The 19,245-nt window shown below is 37.0% G+C and overlaps 1 protein-coding gene and 1 long non-coding RNA gene across 2 annotated transcripts; one reads left to right on the forward strand and one right to left on the reverse strand.

Annotated features, from left to right (window-relative positions):
* Positions 1–3,620: 3,620 nt before the first annotated feature.
* PSMC1 (proteasome 26S subunit, ATPase 1) lies at positions 3,621–17,177 on the reverse strand. Its single transcript, XM_034418310.2, has 11 exons — positions 16,892–17,177; positions 15,312–15,365; positions 14,287–14,383; positions 13,561–13,685; positions 12,301–12,486; positions 11,110–11,238; positions 10,091–10,187; positions 8,237–8,426; positions 6,540–6,691; positions 5,070–5,224; positions 3,621–3,975 (listed from the first exon to the last, which is right to left on the reverse strand). The coding sequence occupies exons 1-11, from the start codon at positions 16,892–16,894 to the stop codon at positions 3,841–3,843; spliced, it is 1,323 nt and encodes a 440-aa protein (XP_034274201.1). The 5' UTR covers positions 16,895–17,177; the 3' UTR covers positions 3,621–3,840.
* LOC117665907 (uncharacterized) lies at positions 17,100–18,850 on the forward strand. Its single transcript, XR_004591518.3, has 2 exons — positions 17,100–17,214; positions 18,739–18,850. It is a non-coding gene; the product is annotated as an uncharacterized LOC117665907 (long non-coding RNA).
* The last annotated feature ends 395 nt before the right edge of the window (positions 18,851–19,245 follow it).

Here is a 19,245-nt window from a genome sequence, read left to right on the forward strand (position 1 = left end):
ATTTACTCACATCAGCAGTGGCTTTCAGTGGCTTGATCTAAAATGTACAAGGGCTTTTAGATTCAGCCTCACCAGAGAGCATTTTTAATTTAAAGCAGCATCTGGTGTATTTAGAAATGGTAGGGCTGATACGCCATACTTGTTCTGATACAAATGCAAAGTGTGGATGTCCCATACAGATAAGCTCGAGACTGAACAAAAAGTCATTATTAGTTAGTGGGTGGGGAGAAATTGAAAGATTTTGCCACTGCCTCCTTCCTCGGGCCGAGTGATCGGCCCAAGGCAACCCAGCTGGCTTAAATCCTAATGTGGGACCAGAACACTAACACACACACACACAATATCTCTCCCTCCTCCCTCTCTCTAAGCAGAGTATTTAAAACTCTTAAATTTTCCAGAAAAAGGAAATCTCTTCCATATTTTGGACTTCTAGCTTCTTGTTTCCAGGTAAGATGAGAGAAGCACCATGTGCTCAAGTTTAGGGAAATCCAAAAATAAGAGTTAATTTGAAGCTAATTCTCCATTACAGCTTTTAGTTCAGTGAAGAATTGAGGGCAGCTCCAGCCAGTCCATTTTACTGCTGTACAGGTGCTTGTCTGTCCAGTACATGAATGGTGAGCAATGCCAAGTCTTCCCTTATTTTGTATAGAGGCTCTGGCCCCTTCAATAACAAGCCTGGGAACTCTTCCTTTTTTTAAAGTCATATATCACTCGAGTGCAATGGTAAACTTTCACATGCTATTGGAGTCACAGCAGTAATTTCATATACCCAGGCACTGAAACAACTCTGTTTTTGAACCTGCTAAAACATCTTAAGTATATTTTAGATTTATAACTACAATAAAATAAGGTGATTGTTCAATGTATTGGAAAGAGGAACAAACTAAAACTTTTGGTTAATTATTCATTATCCTGAGAGACAATTCCTGCAAGGTACAATTAAAACTAACTTGCATGCTGTTGATAGATGATCTGGTGAAAATATTCAGTCAGGCTGTCATGAGATCCAGTGTAAAACCCTATCCGGGCCACAAAAAAGCCAAAATAGTCTTCCCAGAAATGTTCTTTTGTTGGAAAGCGAGTTTGTTTCACCCACTAAGGTTTTTTTAGAGGGTTCTAAAAAGTACACTCTTGCTTATGAGCATTTTATTTGTTTGGAAAAGTGCTTGCATGATATATTAGCTGGGTCTGGGCTTTTTGACTTGTAAATAATTCATAAAACCAATCAAATAGCTACATTCAAGTTAAACTCAAGTTCAGAAATGCATTTGGCACCTATAAATAATTTGGGCTACACATAATAATGATATTGCCAAAGTTAAACAGTTCAATCTGTTCAGATGTATTCACAGCCAAAGAAACTTGAGCATTGAAGAAATCTCTGGCATTTGAGCCAGTTACGCTGGCTTAAACTTGCAATGTGGATATCAGCCTTTACATCTGCTAGGAATATATGCAAATAGAAGATATTTTTTAACTATTTAACAAGCTTCTACCCCTGCAATTTTTTAGAAAGCAAATTAGTGAGATTGCTTCCATCATCTCATTTTCCCAGACACAATATCCCCTAGATAAGGCTATTTTAAAATAAATCACAGGCCTATAATTACTTGCCGTCTTTAAATCATGGCTGCGGGGCACCTAGATTTTCCTGGCAAGGTAAGGCTAGGAGCTGGAAATATATAGCAGGCCAGTTCTCCTTTTACAAAAATGGAGACACTGAAAGTGGGTTGAGCAGAGATTCTAGGAATAGCCAAGTGGACATCAATGGGCACCATGCTTACCTTTGTACTAGAAAAATGGGCAAAGAAAGCTGTGGCCAGGAAGCCCACAATCAAATTTGATCTGAAATCTAATTGGCAAAAGAGCACCTATTTATGACTCTACAATACTCTACCGGCAACATTTATTTCTGGTCTCCATATTGACACAGGCTGCCTTGTTGAGCTGGACATAATATGAAAGCAACATCGGTCATACCAAGGTTTAAATCATTCATGTCAGCTATGAGAACTACCCCTCAGGCTTACAACATTCTTCATTCAGAAACAGGGCATCTGCTATATTTTATCTACTGTATGACAGGGACACGAATATGACCTCAGTTGTTTTGAATAATACATAACATTGGTGCACTGAACAGCCTGCTACACTTTCATTTTAGTTTTCAACCTGCTTTTACATTTCCTAAGGGGGAAAAAACTCTTTGTCAATGATATCCACCTTCACCACATTAAAAACTACCTTAGTTATTTACCATCTGCAGCAGAAAATGGAACTACTAGGGATTTACTATTCATCTAAAGCAGAGTAATTCAACCTGTTGAATTTCAGCTGTTGTAGTATAAAACCCATTCCAAGCAAGCATGGTAAAGTAGGAAAGATAGATTTAAGACTACTCTCTCAATGAAAAAATCATATTATATAGCCCTGTATTTGGAAAGGGCCCTGAGCAAGGTTATGCATTGCTTAACTACTGGTTTCAAATCTTTTTAATATAAGAACCTTCCAATATTGAATTTGTCTTGCCAGTTTCTCATTGGTAAAATGGAAATGCATGCTAACCATTAGAACAGGGGTGGACAATTAATTTTCTCAAGGGGCCACATGAGAAACCGGCTAATGTAACCTGACTTGATGTCCTCAAACTCCCTCACCTCAACTCCTCAGGTTGCTCCAAGCAAAAGGTGAGCACTGTGCTGGCACAGAAAAGCGCTTTCTCCTTGCCCTCCAATGGCTGCCAGCTGACCGAAGCGCATGATGACTGTGCAGAGCTGGATCTGACTTGGCTTCTTCTCCTGCTTTCTGTGGTGCACATATTTACATTTGATTTCTAATATTTGATTGGCCTCATGTGGGCCAGAGAGGAAGAGCTAAGGGGCTGGATGTAGACTGGGGGCAGTAAATGCCCAGCTGTGCACTAGAGTGAATAAAACTTTATGAATAGAGCTGGGAATTTCAGAATATCTCATTTAAAGATAGAATGGATGTTTAATTTTTCACAATTAAATTTATTTCCATAATTTTACATTTCCCTGTCAAATTTAGAAAATGTTCTCATATACAATGGCTACTTTCACTTCTTTGAACAAATTTGATTACCTTAGTTGCAAGAACTGAATCAGCACAACTTGACTATAGAAGTGGAAAGGAGGAATTGGCTCAGTTTTTAAAGATGATTTACCTTATTTGTCCAAATAATTTTGGCAATGAAATCTCATTGCTTATTATGTATGTGTGATTTGGCAAACCATAGCCTTAGGGGACTGAGAACTAAATGAAACAAGAGTCTTCTCAGACATCAAAACCATTTTCACTGCAGATAGCAGTTCTGTTTCAGAACTTTCTTTCTGATAACTGCATGAATTTTCCATGAATCAGGTCCTTTTGCAGTATTTCCATCACTATTTTTCTAGTACCTTTCTGGATATATATGTAAATTCAAGGAACGTACATTCAGCTGCACTTTAGACTAAATGTCACAACCAATTATAGAACATTTGCAGAGTCTGCTAAAAATGTCTAGACTATTTGCTAAAATTGTAGACTAAGAGGCAACAGAACACCTGGGGCACACATTAAAAACCTTCTTTGCTTAAATTCTAATCCAATCATCCCAATTCACTTGGAAATCAATTTTTAATGACAAAGTATTTCACAATGAATGTATGCCACAATACACAGACATTCACAGTAAGTGAATGATTATACTTTCAGCAGGAAAAGCTTCTTTTTGTATTCACTAACACCTTGCTCTCTAATGCTTTTTCCACATTCTGAAGAAAAAAAAAAGGTTCAAACAGTTAACCCCAACCTAGGACCAAAACAAAGGTGGGGAAGTTAAAGGTAGAGGCCTTCCGGAGTGCCTTCCTGTTTCTTATAAAGAACATTTTCTTTTGATTTTTTGAAGTCTTCGTTTGTTACTTTCATTCTTCGTTCACGCAGAGCCATCAAACCAGCTTCCGTGCAAATGGCCTATTAGAAATGGAAGCATTTGATTAGAAAATCAGGAGTCTGACTTGCATGAAGTGCTAAGAACCAGTAATGTTCAAACAAACATAGGGTTGAAAGAAGCAGTACATATTCATTAATTAGAAAAAAATGTGATCTGACTAATGCACAGCAAACATTACTAATATTAGATCGGCTTTCCCTCCCTAATTGTAATTCCCCTGAAAGAGTGTAACATGCTAGTCACAACAGAGGTCAATAACGTTTAACAGATGCATAGGCAAACTTCCTTAGCTACCAATATTCCTAGTGAAAATAGCCCCACCAATTCTTTACAAGTTTTTTACATCAAGCATGCAACTCTCATGTTCATTTTCTTTTCCATTGATGATTTCCCCCTTCCCAACAATGACCAATAAAGCTCTTCTAAATATTTATGGGGGTGAGTGGGTGGAAACATCCCCTTCCCTCAGAAAAGATTGCCATAACAATGAAATATTTACTACAGGTAGTTCTCAATTTATGAACAGAATTGAGCCCAAAATTTCTATTGCTAAGCGAGACAGTTAAGCGAGTGGTTGCCCCATTTTACAACATTTCTTGCCACAGTTGTTAAGTGAATCACTGAAGTTATTAACATGGTTGTTAATTGAATCTGGCTTTCCCATTGACTTTGCTTGTCAGAAGCAAAAGGTGGTCACATGATCCAGAGACATTGCAAGCATTATAAATATGAACCAGTTGCCAAATGGCTGACTTTTGATCGATCATTGATCACAGGGATGGCAATGGTCCTAAGTTTGAAAAGGGGTCACAGGTCACTTTTTTCAGTGCTGTTGTAACTTCGAATGGTTAGTAAACAAATTGTTGTAAGTCCAGGACTACCTGTATCAGGAAGTAGAAAAACCAGTGTTTTTTAAAAATGGGTGAAAAAGAGAAAAGAAAGACAGTGACTGAGGCTTTCTGGAAGCAAAACTGCAGAGCCACAATTTCTTTAATGACAGGTTAAACAAAGGACATTTGTAGTCTTCATTGGAAAGGGATGCCGTATACTGCATGACACAAATGCTCAATTAGTTTCGGGGAGGGGAGGTATAATTTGTTATCAAGGATTTTACCTTTATATCTGCCCCAGACAGATCATCTTTAGCCATTATCAACTCATCTAGAGTAACATCATCTGCCAAAGTCATTCTGCTGGTGTGAATCTGAAAGATGCGTTTCTTTGTTTTTTCATCTGGCAGAGGAAATTCTATCTTCCTGTCAATACGTCCTAGAATTTAGAAAAAACAATTAGCAGTTTCAATTTTTGCCTGTGGAACCAAAAATAGAAAGCTTTCCTTGGAAAATAACACCATTATTTAGCCTTGATGCTACCTCAGAAAATACCAGTGCATTTTTGGACAGTTATGTTAGATGCATAGAATTTCATTTTTATTTCCTCCCTACTTCACAAATACAATTATTTCTCCATACTGATGGACCAAAACATTTCTTCTTCCCTCAAATTTCGTAAGCCACACAAATATTTATATTTCAAATTATTTTATGTACTGTTCAATATCAAGTTACATGAATAGGCACTCCAGAAACCTTCTTTCTTAATCCCAATCACATATTGATTAAATTAGTATCAGTTGTCGCACCATGTTTTTTCAGTCTTGGCTGCAGAGGTGGCAAACTGACAATTGGAAAAAAAAAAAAAGAATTTGAGTAATAAGACCTATCTCCCACACTTACAAGCTCTTTGTCTGAAATGGTAGTCATGACACTTCCCCAAAATTCCACATGTTCCCACCATCCCCAAAAGAATGAAGAGTCTTAAGGGAGATCCTTTCTTTGTGTGTGTTTATGTGCTTACACAATATTCTAAAATTCAATATATGTCTGTTTCTAGTCATTCCATCTGGTCCAGCAATCCACACCCTGGATCCTAAGTGTGTGCTGGCAGAGGAGAACCTTTCTACCATGCCATCCATCCATCTTCTTTCTGGAGATCTGACTGGTCCCTACCCTGCTGGCCTTTTACCAGGTCTTGAAGAGTTGGTTCTGTGCTTGAGCTTGTTGCCTGGTTGCGTTGATTGATGTTTTTGCAATGTTCCCTTGACTGCTATGTGTTTTATGTTTTTATATAGGGTTAGGATTTTTGTATAGGATTTTATTACTTTTAATATTGTTAGTCACTGAGAATTATATATTTGTGATAGCCATAAAATCAAATACATACATATATATGTGCACACACATCCTTACAAACATAATAATAAAAGCTTCAGAAAGAAAGCTATAAAATTTGTAGAAAACGCAGTAATTCATTCTCTAGAATACTGTTTTTCCCCTGATTAGGCCAAATTGAGTGAAAAGTGAACCTTTTGAAAGAGCAAAACATTTCAAGCTTTTGGATTCCCAAGTTTTTTCAAACCATTCCCAGATCAGCTTGGATCAACCCATTCTAATGAAAAACACAGAACGCTCTAGGAAACACCATGACGTACTGTATAGGGAACACACCACATTGTTCTACATGAAACTAATCATTAGAAGCAGTTAGATTTTAAGTAGTTAAATATGACCATCATATTTTTTACCTGGTCTGATTAAAGCTGGATCCAATGTTTCTATTCTGTTAGTAGCCATGATCACCTTTACATCTCCACGTGAATCAAACCCATCTAATTGGTTCAGCAACTCCAACATTGTTCGTTGGATTTCCCTTTCTCCCCCCGAGTTAGAATCGTACCTTTCGAATAGGAAAAAAAATACCTAAGTTGAGGTTAGAATACCCATAGAACACAATCTTTTTCTTTACCTACAGTAATCCACTGAGAAACCACAGGGCAATGAATTACATTTTGGTAGAAGCAAGGAATACACAGAACACTGTTCACCCAGGATAAGACATCATTTCTGAAGTTCAATTAAAAACTCTCTGATTAGAGTACAACAGGTTCTGCAGCTGAGAGAATGCTATGAGCAGCATTTAATTTCCTTAATAACACTAATTCATAATAGCAGTTTTGTATTTGTAGCTATTTTCCTGCTCCAAGTGATTCCTATTAAAAGATGAACCTTAAAAGATGAAATTATTATAACCACATACAGAATTCATCATCTCTTTCCTCTCCATGTTCACTCAGTCAATACTAAAGATTATCTTTCTTCAACAAACATGATATATTTTTATTTATGCACATATTTGCCACAAAGTAAACTTCAAAAAAGGACAAAGCTGTAAAAATTAAGTCAATCCTAATGAATCAATAACAAATATTCTGTAAAATAAAGCGCCTGTTCCTCCATCTGCATATACACATAAACAACTTCCAGACACATACTCTGCCTCCTTATAGCAGCAGGAAAAAAAAAAAAGAGGAGGAAACAGAATGAGGATGGGCTATGGGAAGAAAGAAAGAGAAGAAAAATGGAAGATGAAAATTTATGCAGACTTAAACTGTAGTAAACGTTATTGAAGTGAATGGTTTGTACTCTATTCTTAGGAAGGTGTGTTTTGGATTTCTAATCCTCTAGAAATGTTATGAAATCCAGCCAGTGTCTTTCTACATTCAAGGGGAAGGACGGAGTGATGCCCTCAATAGATCCACTGATTGGCAAAAGTAACCACAATGGGATTTCCCTTTCTCCTGCCTCCTCCATTCCAACTATTCCCTTTACAGAAGTATATCCAACAAAGTATTTCCCACCCATCTCCCTTTCAGGCCTATCTCTTGTCCCTAGGACTTTATTCTTGGCAAACATAAATGTTCCACTCCCTCAGTGCATGGAGTGATCAACAAGTTGGACGGGGATGCAAAACATCCAAATTCAAATCCCCCTACTAAACCTAATTTGCAAGGTTGCAGTGAGGATAAAAGTAAAGGAATGCTCCTAGTCTTGAATTCCCTCCCCCCCCCAAAATATATAGGAATGAAACACAGTAATAAATTATATAATATTTCACAAACAATTATAGAGTCTGAATTCATTAAAAAGAAAAAATGCTTTCTAGCTACCCATTCCACATTAGCCCTGCTCCCTTTGTTTTTAAAAATGTCAGGTTTTAGCAATACAGTTAAATATCTTATAAATTAAAGAATGATTAAACTCAGACATTTTAGTCTGAAGCATGCTAGCACTAATGTGCCCCTACAAGTACAAGGGTTGACCATTGTCTTACAATTGAAGATGGCAGCATACAAACCACTTCTGAAAACCAATTTAAAGAAAGGAAAGAGTGTTAAAAGATATGCATATGATGCTCAGCATGGAAATGACTATGACATCCTACCTTTTGGTACCTATGGCATCAATTTCATCAATGAAGACAATTGACGGGGCATGCTCCTCAGCTACTCTAAAAAGTTCTCGAACAAGCTTTGGTCCATCTCCCAAATATTTCTGGATAAGTTCAGAACCAACCACTCTCAGGAAGGTGGCAGAAGTCTGATTTGCCACAGCTTTGGCTAATAACGTTTTACCTGTTTAATTACAAAATGCCAGAAAGTTAGCACATGCTCCAACTTATGTTACACATACATGCATGAAGGCAATCTCCCAAATCTGTATATTGACGAAAGTCCTCAGCCTTCTACTAGAGATCAAGTTTGGCATTTTAAGTCAATAAACAATGGAGTTATACCTTGGAAGTGATTATATGCTTGAGACACATAAACAAAATTTTCCTATTTGAATTCACTGTCTGAAGTGCAGAAGGAGAAGCAGGAACAGATAAACTGATTTCCTGTCAATTTAAAAAGATGCTCAGAAAGTACTCTTTGTCACTTTCATATTTGAAATAAGAAATTATTTTATTCTTACATGGTGAATCTATGCAAAGAAAGTAATAGAATGAACAAATCAACCATACTTCCTTAAAAGACAGCAGTTTCAGCATCAATGGGCTGACAGATCTCACACACTATGTCTATGCAAGTTAATATGAGAAGCATAGTTTCACTTGGGGTGTAGAATCATCCATAATGTCCTAATTTTCAAAAACATTTCTCATAATTTTCCATACCTAATATGAGGGGAAAATTTCAGTTCATTATTTCTATCTACTTTCTCCATGCACACACACACATATCTCTAGCACTATCATTTTCCAAACAGATAATGAAATCTGATTTGGCTTGATAAGGTATCTGCCCTCTGGTTCCCCATGGATACACCATGCTTTCCTAGATAAAATTTGCCCCAAAACCTGATTCCCCCCTTTTTTTCTTAAAATTGAAGAATTAAAGCCTGATTGGGCTTTGAGAACACTGTGGAATGGATCTAACAAGTACCTGGATGTTAATCACAAATTGATTACCACTTTGTATAAATTGGACAAAGAGCCAAAATGAAAATAAACCATCATACAGATTTACTAAACTAGTATCAATTCACTTAAGATTCCAAATTGATCAGTGATTCTAAATGTCCATGTTTTAAATTAACCAATTGTTTTACCAAAAAATCAAGTTAGAAATAAAAAGCTTTCTTATAGCTAGTCTGATATTATTAATTATGATAATTTTAAGGTCCTTAAAATTGCTATAAGTATATTGATCATTTTTTCTTTTAATTGTAAAATAGTGAAGGTTTACAGGAACTGAAATAGCATTGTTATTGAGGAAGGAGTTTTCCCCGAAGTCTAAGCTAAAAAATACATCTGAATACCGGAAGAGATATGGCTTTGGCTTCTAAATTCAAGTTTAGAAAAATATTCTGCTACAATGTTCTCTTCCTGCTACCTCAGGATGTTCTACTGGATCTTGGCTGCTATACTCTTGCCCTCATGGGAACTTTTTTCATTTCTGTCACTAGTGACTCATATCACTGTTTGAGAAATACCGGTATCAGTTAGTTTCTGCATCACATATCCTGAAAACACTATCTGATTTTTTTCTGACGGAGGTAAACAAGCTAGAAGTAAATACGTTACGCTTTAGCTCTTCTTCAAGCATGTTTGAAGACCATCAAATCATAAAGACCAAATTCAAAAACAGCAATAATATGTTCATTATAGCTTTCATCCAATATGATGAGACATATGCTACGGCAGATTGATTGTCTTTATTGATATAAACACTTCAATATATTATTCTATAATAAATGTATTGCCACATGCTGATATAAAAATACAAGAAAAAAATACCTGTGCCAGGAGGCCCATACAGAATGACCCCTTTGGGTGGCTTTATTCCCATTTCTTCATAATACTCAGGATGAGTCAAAGGTAGCTCCACAGATTCCTAGAAGGAAGAAATTACATATACCTTGAAGGGTTGATCAAGCCTTTTATCAAACTAAGGCTCCTCCTAGTTAGAAAATCACAAATCAAGGCACTGCTATAATGGCCAATATTAACATTTAATTAATATAATGTGCTTGCCATGGAGATGAACACATAATATTTTTCAACCTGAATTCCTCTATTCTGGAATAACTGTTTCCTACCTCAAACCTATTGTTCATTTGAATAAGGTGCACTTCAAATAATTACATTGCCTTTTTTTTTTACACAACTCCTTCAAAAGCTGTGCCTGGCTTTCACCATACATGTATCATATTTCAGTCACAAAATGTTTGAAAACAAAAGATAACTCAAAATGCAAATAGTGTTGAAAAAAGGAATTACAGACCTGTAAATTATAGAATCAATAAAATTTATTTTCGGTGAGATTGAACCAACTCTAAAGGAGGGAAGGAAGGACTAGCTCATCTAGTCACATATCTTTATGCTACATGCTGCATGTTACTCCATCTTAGAAATTTCTTTAAAAACATTCCTCCTATCATTTTGATTGACATACCTAGAGATTAGAGCTGGTCTAAGAATTTAGGCTCTTAAACTGGGAAGCCTTGAGGAAAGTTATGAGGTACTGGGTCAATGAATAGATCTCAGCATGGGACCTGCAAAGACTTGTATGAATGGAAAATATATGCATACATTCCTTGGGCAGAAAAGCATCTTCCTAGAGAAGACATGGTGGCAGTGACAATTATCAAACTATTATTTCAAATAAGCAGTTATTGAAATAAGCAAAATACCAAAGCCATTTAAATAAAAGCCACATGGAACAGAAATAGAAGTATTGCAACTCTAAGGCATCATCTAGTAATAAAATGTTCTGGCATTTTTCCACTATTGGACAATGCAAGAAATATTAATACCTTGATTTCTTGAATTTGGTTATCCAGGCCTCCAATATCTGCATATGTCTCTTGTGGGGCTTTTTCCACTTTCATCACTGTAACTAAAGGATCCGTGTCATCCATTAAGACACCAATCACAGCATGGACCTGTTAAAAGCAATGGGCAGAAGCATCCAATAGTAGGAAAGCATTTAAGCCGTTGGTCTGTTATGGGTTTAGCATAAAGTAGAAATTAGAGACTAATAGGACATTTCACAAGGTCAAATTCAGCTCCTAAAATCTATTTCTCAGAGACTGGCACTCTGTAGCTTCTGGTTAAATGTAGTTAAATTGATGGAAGTTTCTTTCCCAGACCACTGGAAAAAGAGATGGCTTCCTGGCAAATCTGAAGGTTATGGGGATGCACCTCAACCTTTTTGGGAAGGGATGAGCAAGTACCGTGGACAAGCCAGGTCACGTGTTATATTCTCTATATAATGACTTTATTATATATTCTCTACATTATGACAGGTTGCACAAATACAAATAATTTTACAGGTCAGCAGATAGACCTGGTCTCAACAGCCACTTCGGTGTGACTCAATACGTGTCTTAGTCTGGACACAAAGTAGTAGATAAATGATGATCCTGTCATCATTTGTATTTATTTTTTGTCCAAGAATGCTACAACCTTGGTTGGTTCTGATAAACAAAAAGTCAGAATTGCAACTTAACTTGCTTCATTTCATTTTCGGTGGGGGGCATTATCACCTCTCTTACTGAGGTTGTTTAAATTTTGCTGAGTCTGTAGCTTTTTAAAGAAAATCATAATCAAAAGAAACAACACCCCCCTCCTTGCAAGCTGTAAACCTAGCATACAGCTTGGAAAGGAGGCAAGAAACCAACAGGCCCACCATATTGGTTGGAGGACTGGTAAATTTCCATTAATTTTTTCTTTTTAATCTGAATACTGTAAGAATGTTATAATTTATGAATAAATGCCTGAGTGGTTTCTTTTTCTCTGTAGAAGGGAATCTCCTATTGTTACTGGTTATATATGTTATATGTTACATATGTTACTAGTTACTGTTCTGAGAGATCACATTGTCTTCATCAAGGTAAAATTCTATATCTTAATGGCTTTTAGTTTAATCTAGATAATATTAAGATGTTCATAACGTTTATCTACTTTCAGTGCTTTCAATCACAGACAAAAAAAGCAAGAATTACCTTATGATTAAGTAGAACTGAACATCCTGGCTCTAGCAAATCCTTGTCTACAAAAGAAAGAATACTGACATAGTGTTCTGATCCCACTGATGTGGACACAATAGCATGATTATCATCAATTATCTCCTCCAAGGTCCCTACAGACATTGGAGTCCCTCTCAGATCATCCACCTTTGACCTCTCTTCCTGCAAACAAGCACACAAAAAGAAACTATGATTATGTATTACAAATTGCCAGGCATCCCAACAATCTCTATATCTATTACACAATTAAGAAATGATAATTTTATGGCATCCTCAACAATCCCAAAACAGAAGAATTGTCTAAGTATTCTCACTATTAATAGTATCTCACTATTAACATCTAAGTATTAAGCATCTAATATCTTAATACTTAAGACCTCACACAAATGCTATTTCAATTACATTCTCAGAAATGACTTAAAATAGTCAATTGGTATTATCTACCTCTACAGTCAAACTAGGTCTGGTTTATTTCTACCTTTCTCATAATGGAGAATGAAAACTGAGATTCCCACAAGGATCATCTATGAAACTGGGACTGAGATTTAAATGATCTGTATTAGGTCAGCAAGATTATTTAGTCAAATTACTTGATGACACCAAACTATTTAAGAGAGTTAGTCTAAAAGATTTTTCCAATCCATGAGGAAAGAGCATTTGAATGGCATTTAAATGGACATATATTAGTACATAAATTTAACAGACATTTAACTATAAGTAGGTAGTAAATGAAATAAACTCTGCATTATCTAATGGGGTGTGAGATGAGAAAGGAAAAGGACTTTAGGATTATGGTGATCAATAGAATCAAAGTGCTGACTATAAATATCTTGTTGAAACAGAATTATAGAATTCAGAGATTTTTAGGTTCTTTTATGATGTTACTGCAAACATGCCACCACATTATTACTCAAACTAACTTCTACTCTATATATATATTTCTATATATAATCGGGTACAACTCAAAAACCACCTTGCTTAGCAATGAAATTATTGTCCCAATTGTGGTTGTAAGTTATATTCTACCTTTATTTAAAATTCAGATCAATTGGTATGAAAGAATACCATGGCATTTTAGAGATTTAACATTTGTTCTTTTTCATATAGTCTTTTTTCATATGGGTGAATGAAGTGAAGTTAGAAGATACAAAATAGAGGATAAGTAAGTTGATAACCAAAAAAACCCACAACCTGATAAATGTAAGCAGGTTTTTTTTCTATTCAAAGCATACATACCTCTTGCTTTTCTTCCAAAGGTTTCATCTGTTCCTGGTTTCTAATGAACTCTTCCTCCATCAGAAGATAATCCTTAATTCTTTCCAGCTTCAATAATTTGAGTCTGCACTGAGTATGAGGAGTGACTACAATTAAATGAAAGAGTTTCTAAATGTAGGGTCTGGAATAATACATTCAACTTGTTTAGGTGAATTGAAAAAAGGGACAGCGAACTAAAATGATTTTAAAATTCCTATCTTTTTTCTGGGATGCTCTTGTTCCTATTATTTTGGGCACTGCTTTTTGATGGAAGAATTTTGTCTTTTTGCATGGAACTGATGTAGCAATATGTGAGACTAAACAAAATCCAAGGACATGATTTAAAGAAATTCTTGAGAGGGCTGCATCTTATTCCAAGGAAAGGTAAATCATGTTTTTATGTTTGTAAAATAATCAGTTCCTGAAATCAATTAAAAAATGTGGCTTCTTCCAATTCTATGATTTAATGTTTGGATCATATGAAATAGTAGCCTAAAGATGAAAATATCTTTAGTGTTTTTTCTATTTCAGAACAAACCACTGTGTAACCTAGTTCAGTCCCAGTTACTCTTTAACCCTTCAATGTTTCAAGCTGAGAGCTTTGAAAACTAAGTTGCTCATGTACGAAATGGGGGCTTTTTGCATGCTGAAAAAACTACCTATATCTTAGCTATAGCTACTCGGGGATATGGCACAAACCATGCTTACCCAGTGGAAGTTTGCTGGCAGCATCTGGTCCCTTTGTTTTCTTCTTCTTTTTCCCCACTCGTGTTGGAACTGGAGGTTCATATTTCTTCTTTTTGTCCTATAAGATTCCAACACAAGTTCCAGAAGGTTTTGTCAAATATTTCAAAAGTTCTAAATTGCCCAATATTTCATAAATCATCTAAAGCAAACTTTAAAGTCATTATATTGCTTTCTAGATAAATTGGGATTTAACTTCCATAATTCTCCATGGCATAGAGCCTGATTACTTGAGGGACTGCCCGTCTCCCATAGTGTCTGCTCAGCCAATTGGTGTGTTCCAGATTGAAATGTCATCTATTGGGACCACAGAAACACATCTTCTTTGTAGCAGGGCCTGACCTCTGAAATTAGGATGGCCTCCAATCTATTGTTGTTTAGAAGAAGTGTGAAGACCTATCTCTTTGCCCAGTCCTTTGGCAAGGGAGGGTGAGACCGCTTGTTTCATTCCATTTGGTCTCCCCCACTTTCCATTTTTATTTAATAATTTTGTAGTTGTGAGCTGGCCAGAGTTACTGGGAGTCTGGCAACATATAGGCTTAATAAATTATAATTATTATCAGTGTACCTACAGGGATGGCTTAAACATTGAATTATGAACTATGATTTGTCTTAACTATGGTTATTAGAAATTATTAGACAGTTTCAAATTTTGAGCAGAACTATAATTTCTATTAAATCATAGGGTCCAGATTAAATAAATTATAATCAATAAAAATGAAAGAGAAAGGCACATAAATCATGGCATATTTAAATTGACTACTTATCCATATACACTACAGTAATAGCAACTACATAATTCTGAAAACTAGATCACTGCAATGAAAATTTAACATCGGTTCATAATATATTAAAAACACAATATTTTATTTTCTGAGTTTTTATATATTAAGGGCAACTGAGGAAAAATATATATTTTTAGCATGGAAGATGTTTTCTACAAATATTCTCTTAACAAAACACACCAGGTAAAAGTTATTTTTCCTTACTTTGTCATCCTTCTTGCCACCTCCAGGACCATGTCCACCACTCTGACTCTGACCCTACATTTGGAGACAAAATATCAATGAAACTCAGAAAAGGAAAAAAAAAAAGGCAACTATACCATAAACTATATACAAACTCAAAGTCAGTTTTTCCTTCTGAAACAACTGTCAAAAGAATGAAGACAGAAGTAATTCCCCTTTCATTCTTCTGACATTGTAAAAAAAAAAAAACTGTTCCAGAAAACTCTCCAGAGCAGGGAAATGCTATAAAAATAAGGAAATGTTTTTGATATGCAAGAAATCCATACAGGCAATACTGATTTCTCCCTGGGTCCAATTCATTTTAATGACCTTCTAAGCATAAATAAGACATGACTTTCTAAGAGTCCTTTTGATGATTACCATTTTAGCAGAAATTCTGAAAAACGGAATCATATTCCGTGTTGTATACAAAGCGGTAAACAAATGGTAATTAAAACAGGAAGGGGGGGTATACTTTAAGCATCCTAAATTATCTGCAGCAACCAATTTATCAGTTAATTTTTCGGCTGAAAAATCTCAGACAAGAATATCTGTGCATTTAAGGTCACTAAGTAACACTGAACCTAATTAATGTTAACAAATAGCAAAAACACCCTTAAGAGTCATTGAACTGCTACACATATAGCTTGAAGCTGGCTGGCCCAAGGAGCAATAAGCAAGAATTTTCTGTTTTGATGTTGGTTGCAATCTTGCAATACAACCCTGGTTTAGAAAGAGAAACTGTAAATATTCCCACATCACACAAGGATGTCTGTAAATATAATGCATATTGTGTTTATCTCTGTGTGTGTACATATGGAAAAAGTATATCCACACCGAGATATGTGTGTATATATCATATATACATCCCTGACTGCTCTTTAGAAGGCCAGATCCTGAAGATGAAACTCAAATACTTTGGCCACCTAATGAGAAGGAAGGACTCACTGGAGAAGAACCTAATGCTGGGAAAGATTGAAGGCAAAAGAAGAAGAGGACGACAGAGAATGAGGTGGCTGGATGGAGTCACTGAAGCAGTAGGCATGAGCTTAAATGGACTCCGGAGGATGGTAGAGGACAGGAAGGCCTGGAGGAACGTTGTCCATGGGGTCGTGATGGGTCGGACACAACTTCGCAACTAACAACCATCATATATACATATATACTCATATATATGAGACCTGCACATTGGACAACCGCCCAGCAGTTAGAGGGATAGTAGTTAAAATGGTGGTGACGGGAAGAACGCCTCATTTTCTTTTCTGACTGTCGTCCGAAAACAGTAAGAAAATCATACATTCCCTACATATCCGAGGCTATTTTGGCCTAACCGCCCCCCGCGCCCCCCCCCAAATACCGCTTCCCCGCACTTCTCCGCTATGGAAACGAAGCGATCATGACATCGCATAACAGCGCCCAAAGGACCCAGGCCGGGAGGAAAGGATACCCTGGCTTAAGGGAATCGGTCTCACCCAGGGGACATTTGGAAGAGGCTCCAAACGGGCCTTAAGAAGCCCCCCCGCAGCCCCCCTCCCCCCACAAGCCCCCTTTTTTTCCCTCACCATCCTGCTCCCTCAGAGTCCAACCCCGGAAATCGAACGGCTTCCTAGAGGAGCCGGAACGGAAGTAAGCGCGATACGGGGCGCGAGGAGGGTCAATTCTCTGTTTGGGCGAGAGCGAGAGAACGAGAGAGAGAGAGAGAGAGAGAGAGAGAGAGAGAGAGAGGACGAAGGCGGGGTTAGGTGATCGTCGCCTCCCAGAGGGCGGAGGCGGGAAGGGAGAATTGAGGATGGAAAGGGTGAATTGGCCTTTTGGTGGGTAGGGAAAGCCTCTAAGCCGTTGGTTTATGACGGGTGTGTATGTGAGCTGCATCTAACGATTCCTGGTGAGATAACAAATCCATATTAAGTCAGTAGGGGTGTGGGGGGGGGGCGTTGCTGCTTGCGGCAGAATGACTCCTTTTTCGACATCTACGAGACGAAGAGATGAATGATAAAATAAGCTTTCATATATTTCAGATACCGTGTCAGTGGTCCGTGACAGCTTACGCTCTAATTCCTTTGTCTTGCTTTGAACCGCGGAGCGATAGTAAGCAGGCACCTAAACTGAAATAATATTTTAAAGATAATCTCTTGAGAGGCAGATATGTCCATTGATGCTTTTGGTAGCTGCCTGCCACAAAAGGAAGGTTAAAAGCCAAGATACCCAATGGCATAAGTGGAAGTAGGAGAAGCTTCTTTTCCTTTTCCTTTTCCTTTTCCTAAAAGACTAGAACCAGAGATCAGCCAATGAAATTGAATCCTGGAAGAATCAGGGCAGACAAAAGGAATTTACACCACGTGCAATTATACTTTACAATTCACTACCGTGTGATGTAGTGCTGGCTACCAATTTGGTTGGCTTCAAAAAAGTGTTGGACCCTTTCACTAAAAACATGGGAGTCAATGACTCTTAGCCTTTTGAGGTCAGTGTGACTGCCTCTGAAAGCCATATGCTGGGAGACCTGTGGGCAACTGTGAAGTTGGTTGGCCACTGTGTGAACAAATTGCTGGATTCGATGGGTCAGAAATCTGATCCAGTAGGGTACTAGTTATAGTCTTACATATAGGTAGTCCTCAACTTACAATAGTTCATTTAGTGACCATTCAAAGTTACAACGGCACTGAAACAAAAGACTTATGACCATTTTTCATACTTATGACCATTGCAACATCCCCATGGTCACATGATCAAAATTCAGACACTTGGCAACTGACTCATGACAGTAGCAGTGTCCCAGGGTCATGGTGATCACTTTTAGTGACCTGAGAAGCAAAATTCAATGGGGAAGTCAGATTAACAACTGTGTTAGTAACTTAATTGCAGTGATTGACTTAACAACTGTGGCAAGAAATGTTGTAAAATGGGGCAAAACTCAACAAATGTCTCACTTAACAACAGAAATTATGGGCTCTATTGTGGTCGTAAGTCGAGGACTACCTGTAGTCATTTTTAAGCCAAACCTGTGGTAATTCACCTTTTCTCCCCAATGGAACTAATAAAGAGCCTCCAAATATGCAAAAATGATTTTTAAGTTTCTTATCATGCTCTATTTCTCTTCTTAATAATATGATATAGTTGTTAGAATAGTAAAGTTTGACTAGTGAGATTCAGTTCCAAGTACTGACTTAACCACAGAGGTCATTGGATGAATTTGGACCAGTTATTCTCTTCCCTCCCTATCTATCTCATAGGATTATTATGGAAATAATATCAGAGAGACTACCAAGTATGCTACTTTGACCACTCATAAGAAATGTGACACTTAAATACAAAAAATAATATTGGCACATCTATTAAATTGTCTTGTCTTCCTCACTATTGCCCACAATTGCCTAATTTTGTTCTCCCTATTTTCTCTCCTGAACAGGACTTCTGGAATTTGAATTTTAAGTACACACCTATAAAATTGGCCATACTTCCACTATACTGATTGCTGTTAAAAGTGTGATAAAAAAAATAAACCAGCAGAGGTCTCTTTATAGCTACATTGGACATTGCTCACTGCTTAGAAATCAAAGTTGCACAAATCAAACTATTTCTCTTTTCACTTTGTAAAAATAATAGTGCCTGGTTTCTGGTATGCTCCTTGTGTGTGAAACCTCTTCTGCTTCTGTACAGAAATAAAAGGCTGTGTCTTTTCTTGATCCTATGTGGACATTGCTTTTTATGCATCGGGTTCCCATACCCAGCCAGCCTTCTGGCTAACATAGGTAACCCTCTGGGGATCCTCTGTCTATCATGTCACCTTAAACAGGGTCTCTAGGCAGCTATCCATGGACACAAAAAGGGCAGAAAAGTTATGATGCTTCACAGTTCTGACTCCTACAAAGTAGGCCTTAATAATAGCTCTAACCCATTTTTATAAAAAAATGTA

The sequence above is a fragment of the Pantherophis guttatus genome, chromosome 1 (genome assembly GCF_059756535.1).
Source record: "Pantherophis guttatus breed Tessera chromosome 1, ASM5975653v1, whole genome shotgun sequence".
NCBI lineage: Eukaryota > Metazoa > Chordata > Lepidosauria > Squamata > Colubridae > Pantherophis > Pantherophis guttatus.